General features: G+C 41.9%; 1 protein-coding gene and 1 pseudogene across 1 annotated transcript in view; one reads left to right on the forward strand and one right to left on the reverse strand.

Moving 5' to 3' along the window:
* The window catches only part of SKOR2 (SKI family transcriptional corepressor 2), a 43692-nt gene extending 28554 nt beyond the window's left edge, over positions 1-15138 (forward strand). Inside the window, exons 7-9 of the mRNA XM_051851956.2 lie at positions 1402-1469; positions 9480-9545; positions 14436-15138. Of these exons, the coding sequence (XP_051707916.2) occupies positions 1402-1469; positions 9480-9542 (131 nt within the window). The 3' untranslated portion in view covers positions 9543-9545; positions 14436-15138. The remainder of the gene's footprint in view (positions 1-1401; positions 1470-9479; positions 9546-14435) is intronic.
* On the reverse strand, positions 3723-4499 carry LOC100358879 (transcription initiation factor TFIID subunit 9-like; annotated as a pseudogene).
* Positions 15139-15199: the final 61 nt, after the last annotated feature.

Consider the following 15199-nt stretch of genomic DNA (forward strand, 5'->3'; position numbering starts at 1 on the left):
CCTTTAAAGCAGAAAAAAGGCAAAGTTCAGCAAACCCACCCTTGAAAAAAGATCACATGGAGAGGCCGGTGCTGTGGCATAGTGGGTAAAGCCGCCGCCTGGAACACCTGCATCCCATGTGACCGCCAGTTCGAGTCCCAGCTGCTCCACTTCCATTCCAGCTCCCTCCTAATGGCCTGGGAAAGCAGTGGAAGATGGCCCAAATGCTCGGGCCCCTGCACCCATGTGGGAAACCAGGATGAAACTCCTGGCTCCTGGCCTTTGTGGGCCTTTGGGGAGTGAACCAGTAGATGGAAGATCTCTCCTTCTCTCTGTAACTCTTGACTTTTAAATAAATTAATTAATTTTTAATTAAAATCACATGGAAAGGATGTGATGCTTTGCTATAATTTTGGAAATCACCTCTTTCCTTAAATGTGAAAAACATGATCAATATGTAGCATAGCACAAATATTTTTGCATGCAAAATCTCTTCTAGATCTCCTTCTCAGATTAAGCTGAGGTCTGTGCAACAGCACCAGGGCCAAAGAAGGACCATAGCATAGGCTGATTTGGGGGTGAAGGAGTTTGCCGGTTGGAAGAATCAGACCAGGATGCTTTTTTTTTCCATCCCTTACAAATGAGAAGAGGCTGGTTGGACATTTGATGCTTGAGGACACCCACCCACATCCCATATTGCAGGGCCTGGCTTGAGTCCTGGCTCCTCTGCTTCCAGTCCAGCTTCCTGGGAGACAGATGATGGCTCAAGTACTAGGGTCTGTGCTACCCATAGAGAGAGCCAGGTGGAGTTCCCAGCTCCTGGTTTCAACTGATTCAGCCCTGGCTGTTGCAGGCCATTTGGGGGAGTGAACCAACAGAAGTAAGATAGCTCCCTTTCTCTGCCTTTCAAATAAAATGGAAATGAATAAGTAACTGAATAATTTTTAGAAGTTCTATCCATGGATTGATGTTGTAAAGAAAAGAGTGGGTTGAGCTGCAGGGAAGCCAGGCAGGCCTCTTCCACAGACTCCATCTTCTTTGCCAACATCAGGGTCAGCGCCGTCTGAGCTCACCTCCTTGGCTCACTGCGCTTGTAGACAGTGGGGACATTCCATACTTGTGACTTGTGTGTTAGAGGACATGGCCACACCCCTTTTGCATCAGAATTATGTGTAACAGATTAGACAAGATGGATCGTGAGGCACTGTGAAATACAAGACACACCTCACCCTCTCAGAATGTACTGTCTATTCTGATTAAATTATAGTGTGAGCAACATGCCGTATGCGTGTACTTAAAAAAAATAAGGGACCCCAGGGGAGGGGGCTCTCTGTGCAAGGGGTAGTAATATTTTTACTAGACAGACTCAAAGTGGATTTTGCCCTTTCATTAATTTCTTTCTCTGTTCCTCTCTCCTGCCAGATAATTTTCAGGATCAGATGAAAAGGGAACTAGCCTACCGAGAAGAAATGGTGCAACAATTACAGATTGTAAGATGCATTTCTACTTAAACATGCATGCTACTTGATGCATGCATGCTGCTTCAACATGCATGCTACTTGATTGTTCTGGTTTCCAGTCCCCCAGGATGTGTGAGGCCTTTGATGCTTTTGCCATGAAATCTGCTGGTCCACTTACCTCTCAGCTGGTTTCGATGCTAATTACCCAGAGATTTACTTAGACAACAGATAAACAGATGTGTCAGCATGTTTCCTCTAAATGTAACTACCTACCATGTGTTAATAGACAGCTGTGTATATTGTCTCTGTGGGCGAACCAGCAGTACCTGCATCTTCCTCCGCCGTATAAACTTCAGGCATGGTGCGGGAAGGGGCTAGGAGCTCAGGGAGGGGCCGTTGTCTTCCATCCTCCCTGCTTTCAGTACCCAGGCCTGAGCCAGGCCTTCCACTCTCAGTAGAACTTAGTGGACACACAGTGGACCAATCAACATTCACTTGAAGGGTGATGCAAAGAAAGAATTTCTAAATGAAGTGTGCTACTCACTCCTGATCGTTCCTAAAGTTGAACACTGATCTAGTGAATACAGATTCGTGTGGGGTTTTTGTTTGTTTTCTCAGTGTGATTATTATCATTTGGGTCGCTTGACGTTTCTGAGCTGGTCTGCGTTATCCTTAGACCGTGAAGCGTGTTGTCCCCGCGTGTCTTGTCTAGGCATCCAGCTCGCTAGTTCCGTCTGGATTATTCACGAAGCATGGTTGTTAACGCTTCCCTTCTGCATCCAGACTCAAGCCTGCGTTAATGGCCATTCCGCAGCGTCGCTTTAGAGCGCTCTTGTGTTTTGTATTTTTCCCCCATTCCAGGCTCTGTCCAAAGTGCTGCTTCTCACACTCCCACAGGTTTCCCTTTGTCTCAAGTGCTTGTGAACAGCTCTGTTTTGAAAAACACTACATCAGACGCAGCTTAAACAGGATCTCTTCTCTTGCATTGGTTCTGTTTGTGTGTGAGTTTTGTTTGCGACTTAATTCACTGGGGAGCAGAGCAGAGGATTTTCTTAATTGGTTGGTAATAAATCCCCTAGAGAGGTTAAAAAGTCATGTCTCTGCTACGGGTGGCTTTTGATTCCTAGATAATAAGAGCAATAATTATTTACTGTGGATAAACTTACTGTTTTCCTTGCCCAAAGGAAGAAACTTAAATGTAAGCCTGAAGGTAGAGTCAGAGTTTTAATACTGTTCTTACTTTATACAGGGCATCCTTTTCAGGTTCCTAAAACAAAAGTTGCCACAGATGCAACATAAAAAATTGTGGTTTTAGGGTGGTGGTAATTATAACAAAATGGGCTCCGGGAAAGTAATATGAGTGTTTACTTCAGCACCTCAGAGCCAGTGAAGTACTCTTCATGTCTTCATTTTGTTTGGCAGTTGGCTTTCTTGGTAAAGGAAGAAATAATACTACATCTATGTAACCAGCGGATGGTAGAAGAAAAAAAAGTCTTATATCTTTTGAGATATGTAGCACGCAGAGGATACAAATTAGGATTACTAAGCATTTTTATTATACCATATTGCAAAATAACCTCTAATCAAGTATTCATCTGGCAAGACAGGTATTACTAATTCACATTCCTCTGCATAGTGAAATCATCCCGATAGCAAATCAGATAGCTTGAGAGAAGCTAGAATTGTTCCTTCAGCCCCGTAGGTACAATATAACTCCTGAAATCTGCAAAAACTACATCCAAACTAACATAAAATTTGTCGAAAAAGATAATTTCCCCCTCCTGCTCCTCTTGCTCATGTGTCCTCCCCCATAATGCCCAGGGTTCTCATGTTCCCGCTGGTGCCAAGCGCCGTGTGCAGCATCAATAGCTGTTGGTAAATATTTGTTGAATGAATCGCCATTTGTGAATGGCCCCTAACTCAGCACTGACACTGTCATAGAGCCATACTCTTCATTCTTTTCCAAATTTCCTGAGGAGCCTGATTTCCTCAAATGTTCTTTTACTTATGTCTTACTATGCTGTCTCCAGTCGACATGAGCTAGTAGACACAATTTTTTTTTTTTACAAATGGATAAACAATGTTGTTTTTTACATTTAAAGGCTGATGAAAAACCACTACTAATCCTATTAAAGAAAATTCAAGGTTTCAATTGAAAACTATAACTTATTAAATACTACGTAGGTTTTACCAAACACAACTTGAAAATATCAAGCATACTTGTTCAATTTGAGTACAATGGATTCAAGACCAAGTATACATGTTACAAGCATCAAGGTTGGATTACAAATTATCGTAGTTATCACCACCATCGTCATCATCTTCACGTTTGCTTTTCAATGCATTTGATACATTGGCAGTATCTTGTGATGACGTCATATTAGTGGCAATGAGAATGTTTTTGAGCCTGATTAATCAGAACATTCTGAACTGCTGGTGTTGTAGAAATGATGCTTTCCCAGCAGGTGGCTGTGAAGCAGGCATCTGTACTGTGAACCTTTGTCCTGTGAGGGTCACTGGAGTAGCTACCTTAGTTGAAACAGACATGGTTTGTGGAGTTGGTGTGCCCAGCATGAAGTACTAGGTCTACTAGTAACTGACACGACACTTAACCATGGAAATGTTATTCTTCCTGCAGAAGTAGACACCTTTTATTTGTAAAGACTTAAGCCTATAGTTTGGAGCTGTTAAGCAGTACCTGTGAGGTGGCAGTATGTATCTAGGATCTGCATAGGGTTTGATCAGTGGCAATGGGGTTTGATTTCTTTGCCTTGCAATATTTAACAAAAAATATCTCTTGGGAGAGAAGAGGGCAAAAGCTGATCAGCACAATACTGGATTGCCAATTGCGTGGCATTTGTGTCAACAGTAGCCTTCTTAGCTTGGCTCGAATAAACTTTTGCATCGTCTAGAATTGTGGTCACGTATCGGAAGGCAAACTCCAACATCTCATTTCCGATTCTTGGCTCATATTCTGTAACCCTCATACCCTTCAGATCTGTGCCACCATCTGTGCATCTTTCGGCATGCTCTTGGGGAAGCCATCTTGCCAGACCCCATGATACGTGGCGATCAAACTTCTCGAGCTAAATCACCTGCATTAACGTATTTCAGTCCTGATCTTGATGCAAGTTTTTTGCCTACTGTGGTTTTCCCAAGCCCTGGTGTACTCTAGATTTTTCTTCTTTTTACAGCATTAATCAGGACACTGATCCATGCAAATTAGATACTGTTAAATCTTCTTCCTAAGGAATCTCCCAGCTAAGCACTCATTAATTGAGGGGCTGATCTGCAGCACCAGTGATCAGAATGTTCACCCGCAACCTAGTCCCCCTGGGAGGCTCGGAGCTCCAGCTAAACACAAGTTTTAACATCTGCGGACTTGGGCTCAAGTCACACCCCATGTACTTCATGAAGTCCTCACCCAAGAAGGACTGCTCTAAGGTTCAACCTAGTGCCCTGATAGGCATATTAAAAGATGAAAGTGAGAAGTAAATATGAAATAACATATGCCAGCCATCAAATGCTATGTGGCTGTGAGTATGAGTCATCAATTTCATGGCACGGCCTTCTCAAAGGAGCGCCTGTGATAGCGGAACTATTTAAGCCTGGCGACTGGAGCTATTCTTGTGCAGGAGGCCCTGTGTTTGCATTGCACCATCTGCTTTAGAATGGAGGCAGCAGACACAGTGCTGCTTGAATAGAAGTTTATCTTGCCCCTTATTCAGCTTGATGGATTTGCTAAAGCACCTGAGGGGAAGCGTCTTCAGAACATTCTATCTACAGATTATCAAGAAGTTGCAAAGTAGCTCGGTTATTGGCACTCTCAATATCTTAGTTAAATGATCTCATTCATCAGGAAATACGGCTGTACTCTTTGTTTCCTGAGAGCAGAACAATTCACTCAGATTTGTTTTAATACTTAAAGTTTACAGATCATATATTACAGAATAGGCACTTTTTTTTTTCCTTAAGATGAAATAAGCACTCACCCTGTCTTGCAATCACGGGGAATGTAAGCATATTAAAACCATCATGTTATGTAATGGTTCCCACAGACCCACAATGCATTTATCCTATGTTGTTACACGGTGCTCCTACTCAAAAGACTTCTATTGAAAGCATCTTGGGTATCATTGCTGCAGAAAGAAAACTTATGAATTTTTGGTTCCTGCTATTCTGAATTCTCTGCTGGCTATAATTTCTGCACCATTGCTTCTTTTTCTAGATTGTTAAATGCAAAGTTGTGAAGACTTCAGAGTCAAATGATTGCCTCTCTCTGTGCATTTAATAAATGAATGTGCATTTATCACAATGTGAGTTTTAAAGCTTATGCCAAACTAGTTTATTTAACATTTATGCATGGCCACAACTAACTTTTTTAAGTTTAAGTAGCTGAAAATTTGAACTTTGTAGCACTTAACACAGTTTGTGTTAAAGTGCCCGACCCCCGCCCTGGATTTTCAATGGCTTAAAGCACTTTCATTACTAAGCCAGACCAAATGCAGAAGTTTGAGAGTTTAGCAACGTCTTGAAAATGTAAATGTTGTATAGTAGAGGATTTCACAATCACAAGTGAATTATTTAAGGAGAAATTTGTTCAGTGTCAAAACAAAATCCATCAGGTCTTAAAAATTAAGCAGCAACTGAAGATGTGTTACCCAGTGAATAGCTTTTTGATTAAAATAATAAAGAAACTAATTTATAACATGAGTTGAGGCTATTTTGATGACTTGATTGCCTTTTTTTTTCAGTTAACTTAGCAATGATTTCTTTAAGCAGGTGCATCTGTGTATGAGCTACAATGGTAGTTTGTTGAAGACATTCCTTTTGAAAGTCATAGTTCTTGAAGGCCATTGTGAAGCTGCGACACAAAGCATGTATTGAATGGTTACACCCAGATTCACTTCCCTTGAACTTGCCAGATCAATCCCAGCAGGTGCAGGTTGGGGAAAATGAGCTGGTCTTGAAGTGCCCTCTGCTGTTGCTCCAGAAACCTGCAGTCACATGCTGTTGAGAAAGGCTCGTAAAGCCTTCGTTAAAATGATGTTCATCAGTAGATTTAGTACTAATGTTTTGTTCGCGATGGACTTGTAAAAAAGGCAGCATTCAGTCTCCTGATGGCGGGAGCGTGATGCTTCTTCGCAGGGAGCGGAGTCCCACCACCGTTGGAGGAGCACAGCTCTTCAGTGTTATGTCTTTTCTCGAAGCTTCTCTAGTGTTCTCTAAAGTGGGAACTTACCTGGATTTCTACTGTCACAACCCAGAAAATTTTTAAAAATATATTAGACATTTAAAAGAAAAAAAATAGCTAGAATGGTTGCTCCATTGCACTGTAGTTTTAGGAAAACATGCCTGGGCCTTTGGTTTCCAGGCTAAATATGCATCAAAAAAGAGCTCCCTGCGAGTCAGGGACGTGACTGGAATCTGAGCTTCCCTGGAAGCTGCCTTCAGGTTGTCCATCACTGGACAGGTGGACTTGGGCTCCCGTGTGCCCTTTCCCAGGTACTGATCTGCTGCCACGCGTCTGGGCGGTGCCATCAGTGTTCCTTCGTCTTGGCACCTTCTTCTTATCGTTGTTCTCCCTTCAAGAGGTTGATTCACCTAAATGTCTGACCTCAGGCTAGCTCCCTCTTGGCACAAACTAGGAAGTCATGTTTTTCAGTCAAGCTCCAATAGTTGATCTACGAAAGCCAACTATAATATAAATGTTTCAAGAAACTCTGAGGTGCTTTTTGGTTTGTTTGTTTGTTTGTTTGTTTGTTTTTGCCTATGCCAGCCTTGGCAGTTTCCAAGCTGACCAATAAGTTCTCTTACAGGAGATTCACACGGGGTAACTAGAATCCCAGACTCCCAAGCTGTGACATCCTGGCTGAGCTGTCTGGAAGCCAACACTGCATTTTGTGGAATGTGAATTTTGTGAATCCCCATCAATCCTGAGAATCCCCATGACTTGATGAATCACAAGAAAAAAGCTTCCACCTAAAAGACTGAAATACCATCCGTTAGAATACATCCAATTACGGAGTTGTTAAAACGTGAAGGGAAAAAGTGTATCTTGGAATCCATGAACTAGCGTAGCCTTTGTGAATAGCTGGACAATGTGCTCACATAATCCTTGTTATCACTCATGATTTAGGCCCTGGAAATTAAAACACATCATTCTCAGCTCCCAACATCCTCCTCCTCCTCCTCCTCCTCTTTCTCCTTCTTCTTTTCTGTCTTTCTTTGGCTTTTATTCCACTTTGTTTTAAGGAAATAAACACCAAAATCAAGATTGAGTAGAGGATAATCCTTTGCATCCATTTTAATTCCCTTCTGGAGCTTTGGGGACAAGTGTTCTTATTTAGAAATGTTACCGTGAGTCCTTTTTCTTTTCTTTTTCAGCTTCCTACCTTAATGAAATGCTACATTGTAGTTTCTGAAAAAGAGAGAGAAAAGAGCATTTTGACTTTGCTCTGAGAGAAGTGGCCTTCAGGCAGTTTTCTTTGGCTAGGATGAGTGGTTCACTGGCTTTGAGGAGGCGGCCCCTGGTGATGTTAACTTGCCACTTGTAGTGCTTGGCACAGAATGAGCTCTTTCTAAACCTTTGTGGCATCTTAACTTACTGTTGAGGACCTTCCTAAATGTGACAGATGCACACACACATTTTATTGATAACTCTTTATGCCCCAAAGTTGGTGTCATTTCTTATTATCCTAAATAATTGAATTCCACTCAAGGCTCTGTTACATTATGCACCTAAAGAGAGTTCTATCAGTCTACACCATAATGGAAAAACCAAGATTCAAGGGTATCTCTGTAATAGCAGGTGTAGCATAACCTACAGTGAAAAGGAGAGGTAACTAGAGTAGGTTCCTGTGTAACTGTCCTTGTCATAGTTATCTGGCTGATCTCAGCCCATGGTCTAAAATACAAGATTAAGACAGTGAACTTTTTATGTTACTATATGAATCATTAATTTCAATGCTACTGTTTATGCCCTTTGCCTATCAGAATGGTTTATGCTGTGGTTCTATATCAGAAGAGGGAAATGGATATTTTAATCTCCTTTTTTTTCCTCATTAAAAAGACTGTTTGATTCAGCAGTAAAATGGCCCAGCTCCTCTTAGTCACTGGCATCACTGGAGAGTCATAGTTCCTTCCCATTGGGAAAGGTTCATATGTGTGCACTGGAGAATTAAGAGTGTGAAACACATAGTATGCGGAGAAAGCAAGGAAAGTAACAGAATTCAAGAACATTGCTGGTCGAATGAGAATAACTTTATTTCCCTCTCTGCTTAAAGCCATGTTTCATTTCACATTCCAGATGACTATATATTTACTTCTTTAAATTTAAAACAGATTCAAGTCTTTAGAGTCCTGAGTTTAGCCTTGCAGTGATGAAGGTAGGATCCAATATTTTCCTGGATTAGTGGAGAGGCAAATCTAAGCAATTCATAGTCCAGTGTCAATCATTTGAATTTTCTAATTAAAAGTAGAATATCAGATATTATAGACTTCCATTCAAAACTCCAGCATTCAAAAGTACTTTTCAAATTTATCCAGGTAGAATTCTCCAGGATCATATTTGCCATTCAGTGCAGTTATTTCTGATGGCTCTCATTAATTCTTGTAATAGTATAATAGTTTATGTTGAATTAGTCTCACTTGTGATTTATGATAGCATATTTTTATAAAAAATCACTCTAAAAAACTGAAATATTATGTTGAATTTATCGCTAATCACATTCTTGTTCTTTGACCTTGTACATACTTTCTCATCAAAACTCAGTTTTTGTACCTAAATAAAAAACAATACTATATTATTAAATGCAAACTTTCTTCACTCTTTTAAGTGAAATACTGCCTTGGGGTTAACGCGGTCACCTGTTCTGTCATCAGGGTGACAGCCCGCAGGCCGTGGGAATGTACGGGCCAGGGGCCACCCAGGAAACCTCTGCCCCTCAGTGAGGCGCTCTTGGATTTCAGAGCGTCAGGCATGACGACCTGTCTGGGTTTAGCTGACCGGGCTGGTTTTTGTGTGCTTTTATCTTACAGATACCCTATGCAGCAAGCTTGATCAGGAAAGAGAAGCTTGGTGCCCATCTCAGCAAAAGCTAAAAGGTGAGCCTGCCGAAGGAAAGAGATTTCCTAGATCTCTGTGTGGTGACTGCTTGGCCGTGTTCTTTGTGGCTGCATTTGCCCAAGGGACAGGTAAAGCTGCATCCTGTGTTTAAGTCAGTACACCAGTGAGCTTTGTTGTGTCTGAGGATGGGACTTCCTAAATGAATGGCTAAGTGCTTCTTAAAAATTTCCAGAAAAGTTCCTAAAGCTAAGGATACTCTCTGTTCTGTCTGCTAAAGGGATCTTCATTCTGTTTGGAGGTTTTCTGCTCTTAGGCGTGTATCTGAACCTTAATTACTCCCCCCTGGAAATGGGCAGGAGTGTCAGTAGTTAGCCAGTGGTGTCTCATTTTTCTGTCTCTCCTTTGCTTCCCAAAAGTCTTCCTGAACGCTGACTTTCAGTAAGTTACTGCAGATGGTGAGATGAACAAGTGGGTACAGCACAAACTCTGAGACCTTCGGCCCTAGGAAGAGTAATTCATTCTTTCCCTAAACCAAAAACAGTTCTTCTATAGACAAAGCCAAGTTCAAGACCACGATCCTGGAAACAATTTAAAAGATAAGTGCTGGACTCTTCAGAAAAAGCAGGCAGTGAAAATTCAAGGAATAGATTCTGTAGTAGCCTAAACATTTCAAAATCAACGTAAGATGACATGGGTAATTACTAAAATTATGGGAATGCAAAAACTGGGACACTTTTGTCTCTTTAACAGTGTGCTGTGATGACTAAGGGTTGGAATTGCTGAAGCAATAGTTTGACCCACTTCCATCAGAGTGGTTCTTCCCATTCCTTCCCTCTGGAACACATGTGTTTCCAACTCAGCAGAATTAAGTGGCAAAAGAATTCCCCATAACACAAGTTCACTGTTCCTTTTCTATCCTCCAAGCCTCCCCTCTGCCTGCCACAAGTCTCTCCTCCCATGGCAGTCCTGCTGCTGGCTGTCATCTTTACCAGTGGTAATCGTCCATAGTCACTTTACTCAAAAGCTTTTCCAAAACAGTCCCCTGTTTATGTGCTGGTCCTTAATTTTGGACCTGTGGGACTGAGGCTTAGAGAAGAGAGACGAGGCATTTTGTGTCCGTGTAGCAAAGTCAACAAGAGACTACAGAGCTCCTGACTTTAAACCTGGTGCCCGCTGCTCCTCCACCTGGACCTCTGGTCCTCAGTGAGCAGAGAGGCTCAGCTCGTCATTCATGACATCACACGCCAGCGAGTCTGTGAGGCTGGCCCTGCTCTCTATAGCAACGTGTTTTTATTAAGTCAGAACTTGACCTTGAGTAATTGTTTTCTCATTGTAGTAGGCCAGCAGTATAAAATGAAAATTTTAGAACATTCAGGTTCCGGTACATCTTAACTCAGAATATCAAGATGATCAAGGCAAGAATTATCCAAATTAATTGATAAAATATTTATATTGAAATATTAGTATGAAAATATTAGCATTTTAAAAATATTTATTAATTTGTAAGGCAGAGTTACAGAGAGAGAGGGAGAGACAGAGAGAACGATATCTTCCATCCTCTGGTTCGCTCCCCAGATAACCACAATGGCGAGTGTCAGGAGCCAGGAGCTTCTTTCTGGTCTCCCACATGGGTGCAGGGGCCCAAGTGCTTAGACCATCTTCCATTGCTTTTCCCAAGTCAAGAGCAGGGAGCTGCATCAGAAGTGAAGCTGCCAGGACTTGAAACAGCGCCCATATGGGCTGCCAGCACTGCAGGAGGCAGCTTTACTGCTACTCCGCAGCACCAGCCCCATTATATGTTTTTTAAAATAAACTTTTTACTGAAAATTCAGCAAAGTGCACAAGTTACAAAGTCATACAAATCGTGATGTTTGTGGATCCGAATTCAGTGAATTTTCATGAGATGAATCTGAATGACAACCTTGTGCCCCTGTCCAGTTTCTCCCTCCCCTACTTCCAACACGGGTTAATTTTGCCTGTTCCTGAACTTTATGCAAATGATGTTATATAGATTGTTCTCTTGGGTCTGACTTCTTTTACTCAGCATTTAGAAGGTTCAGCCGTTATTAGAATGTGGTTTGGTTTAACTCGGGAACCTCAACACAGCCTCTTTTTACCCCGTCAACTTCTCCAGCTCATGTTTCCTGCTTGCTAGAGGCATGCCCATCTTGCACCTGCAAAATGAAGACTCGCTGCTCAGAAACCATGCCCCTGCAAGTGACAGAGCACTCGGCTAGGTGGAACAAAAGAGATTGATTTGTGTTAAGTAACTAATGCTTCCTCCATGCTGATTCTGTTACCATCCCAGCAGACAACAGGGATTTCTCTAAGTAGACCCTGGTGCTTTCAGAAGATTAGTGGTTACTTAAATGCTTAGCTAAATCAGCCAAGCAGAGAATCACGACCATATTGTTAGAAGCAGCCTCTCGTTCTCAATATGCCAAGCCTATGAGGAGTTACCCCAAGAGAGATTACAAAACAAAAATCATTACACCGAGGGAGAGAGACAGATTCTGTCTTGCTGAGTGACCACAGGTTTCCAAATTAGGGCCTGATGCATTAACGTCTTACGCAAGAATGACCCTTAAGGTAGTATGCTGTGTTCTTGCCACCCGGTGGATTCCAATGTGACTATTAAGAGGAGGAAGCTTTTCAAAACCACAGGCAATCCACTTAATAAGCTGAGCAAGGACTGCCACATACCACTGCTCTGCAAATCTTTCTTGCCCTGTATTAAAACATAAGAAATTCCATGTTGAATCAAAATAAAGGTCTACCTAGGCCAAGACACTAACTGTGACATTCCATTAGGAGAGCCAATTTGCTGCTCTTAACAGTATCAACCTCAAAACCTAGGCATATACATTGAATACTCTTAACTTTCCCTTGATAATTCCTTAAAGATCCATTACCCGTGGATTTATCTAAGCCTTTCTTCAACACAGTATAATCCCCTTTGGGGCAATGAATACTATTTGTTTAGCTACCAGCTGTGTAAAGCACAGTTGGTTTCATCTTCAAACTATCTCCTTTAAAAAAAAAAATGTCCTATTAGGTGAGACGTTGTGTTGCTCTGCTGAGTTGTTTTGAGAGCTTGTGATTCCAATGGAAAGGATTTGAAAAACATTTCAAAATGTTGCATGTAGTGTCCCTTCCTTCACCTGGGCCCATAAACACCAGAATTGTTTTGGATGCTCTTCCTTCCCATTTCCTACTTGGACACCCCAATGTAATCTGTGTGAAATCTGGACCCCAAATAAATATGACTTGACGTAAATAAACACTAACATAATTTTTACTTTACACTCATTTCTTCCAAGCACCTTGAAGCATGTTGCAAATATCATCCGCGTAACTGATTGAAGCATCCATGTCTTTCATAGAGAGGGTTAACGGGAATCACAGGAAATGGCTCACTCATAGCAGACCACCGAATCGTTGACCAAGCCGGAAATGATCATGACTGTCATTTATTGAGTGCCAGCTATGTCAGATACGGAGCTTAATCCTTGGCTGTATTATCCTTACAGTTTACAGCTCTGTAAGAAGATCCTTACAGCTGTGTGAGGCAGAGCCTGGTGCTATCCCCCTTTCCATACATGGGAGCGCCAAGGCTCAGCGAGGTCCCGTAGCTACAAGCAACAGAGCTAGGATTCCACCCAGGTCTACCTGACTGCAAAGCAACTTCCAGGCCTCTGGATCCCTGGACGAGGGATAAGGGAGATTGTGACACTACCTCTATATGTTTTCTGTGTAAATATTTAATCTCGTTGAATCTCATTCCTGTCTATCAGATGTGGGTGGCCAAACCCTGTCAAAGTCTTGACAGCTCTAGAATTCTGTCATTTTTATAGGCCAGTTTTCTTCCATATTCTCTCTCTTGCCCCCCAAGGAGGCTTTTTTTTTTTTTTTTAAAGCCATGTCAGGACCACTTGTAACACCCAAGTGATGACTCATCTGCATTTGCCATTTGTCTACATTTTCTTCATCACTAATTACTACTCTGCAACCTTCTTTAGGGCTTGAAAATAGAACCCCCAATCCCACCACGTTAACAATATCCAACTCTGGTGAACTCCCATTACTTTTTATTTTGCTTTGGAATCAGAGCTACAAAAGCAATAACAAGGGAGAAGTCTTAGAAGGAGGTGGGGATTGTAATTGAGCACTCTTGTCTTGCTTTTGCACTAACCAAAGATAAGGAGATGCTGTATCCACTTCCCTCCTCCTTAGCCAGACATAAAAGGACCAGATTCTTTGAAGAATCTCCATGAGAATGGCAGTGTGCCCCACTGTTCTCCATGTCAATCACATTGTTTAGTAGTTGAAATCACCCACTGAGATAAGTACTGCTGCTTTAGTCAAGGAAGCTGAAGAGCAGAGACTTGAGTAAGTTGCCTGTGGCCTCACTGCAAGGGAGCAGGATTTGAGCCAGGTCAATTGGCTCTGCAGCTCATGTATTACCTGCCCTCCTCGGATTTGTAGCCTGAAATCATGGCCTAATTTACACCATCTAGTATCAGTTATAAATACATAGTTCATAATCAATTTGATGGTTTCATTGATTCTGAATCACAAAACCCCTGACACCCCAAGAAAAGAAACATTTTTAAAACTCGGGCCATGCAACCAAGGCTGTCTTAATGTCTGTCCAACAACAACAAGCCAGAACTTCTAGAACCCAACCAGATGACTTAGATGAGTTCATGGTAAAGAACTCTGATTCTAGTTCTAGTTTGACCCAATGTTACCCATACACATAAGCTAAATTGGCAGACAACCATTTAAAAAAGAAAATCCTTTCTTAGACACTTAAAATAGTTCAAATTTAAACCATATAAACTGTCTTCTCTTAAGGGTATACTAAAGATTGCTTTACATGTTTTAGGATGAACTGATTCTCATTCTGTGCTTTTGTCTTACCCCAGGTGCACAGAAACACTTACTCTGTTCTCTTGTAAGATACAGCCTGCCATGGAGCACTTCCGACCTGCATACGGACTGCACATTGAAAGGGCTTGGGAATCAAATACAAAATCAGGTTCGCGAGAACCCAAGGACAAGTGACCTCAGAGCAGCATGGACAACCATGTAAAATAGACTGTAGCAGCCATTCATTAGTGGGGGGAGGGGGGAGCCACCCAGAGCAGTCAATGCTTGTCGCATCTTTTGGTGGAACCAAAGTTGGAGTCTTTGTGTTTTTTAAAGGACAAGTGAACCCAGAGCGTGGGAAGTGCTGTCAGCCAACCGGGGTGGGAATCCATGGATGGTCCCAGGTGGTGTCAGTGCCACACACATGGAGAAAGCAGCTTCATCAGCTGTCTTTCACTCTTGAAGAAGCAATTCTTGGTAGAAAGAAAACACAAGATCTGGCCTGCGCGTGGGGATCGTGTATGGACAGCTGGTGAGGCATCCTGTACAAACCGGCTTTTCATAGCAAGCTAGACAGACACATGTGGCCCCTTCCTCGCTGGTACTTTGCCTGCTGTATGAATGAAGATTGTATTCCTCTGGAAATATTTTACAGTTTAATATTGAGTATAATTAAGAATATAATCATGTTATCAAAAATGGTATTTAACGCTGTTGTAGTTTCTTTAACATTCATGTGGATAAAAAAGTCTATAATAAAAAAAACTATGAAGTAAGAATTGTGTTCATGTAGTTATGTGTGCATTTGCTTGGAGGCAGC

The sequence above is a fragment of the Oryctolagus cuniculus genome, chromosome 10 (assembly GCF_964237555.1).
Source record: "Oryctolagus cuniculus chromosome 10, mOryCun1.1, whole genome shotgun sequence".
Classification (NCBI taxonomy): domain Eukaryota; kingdom Metazoa; phylum Chordata; class Mammalia; order Lagomorpha; family Leporidae; genus Oryctolagus; species Oryctolagus cuniculus.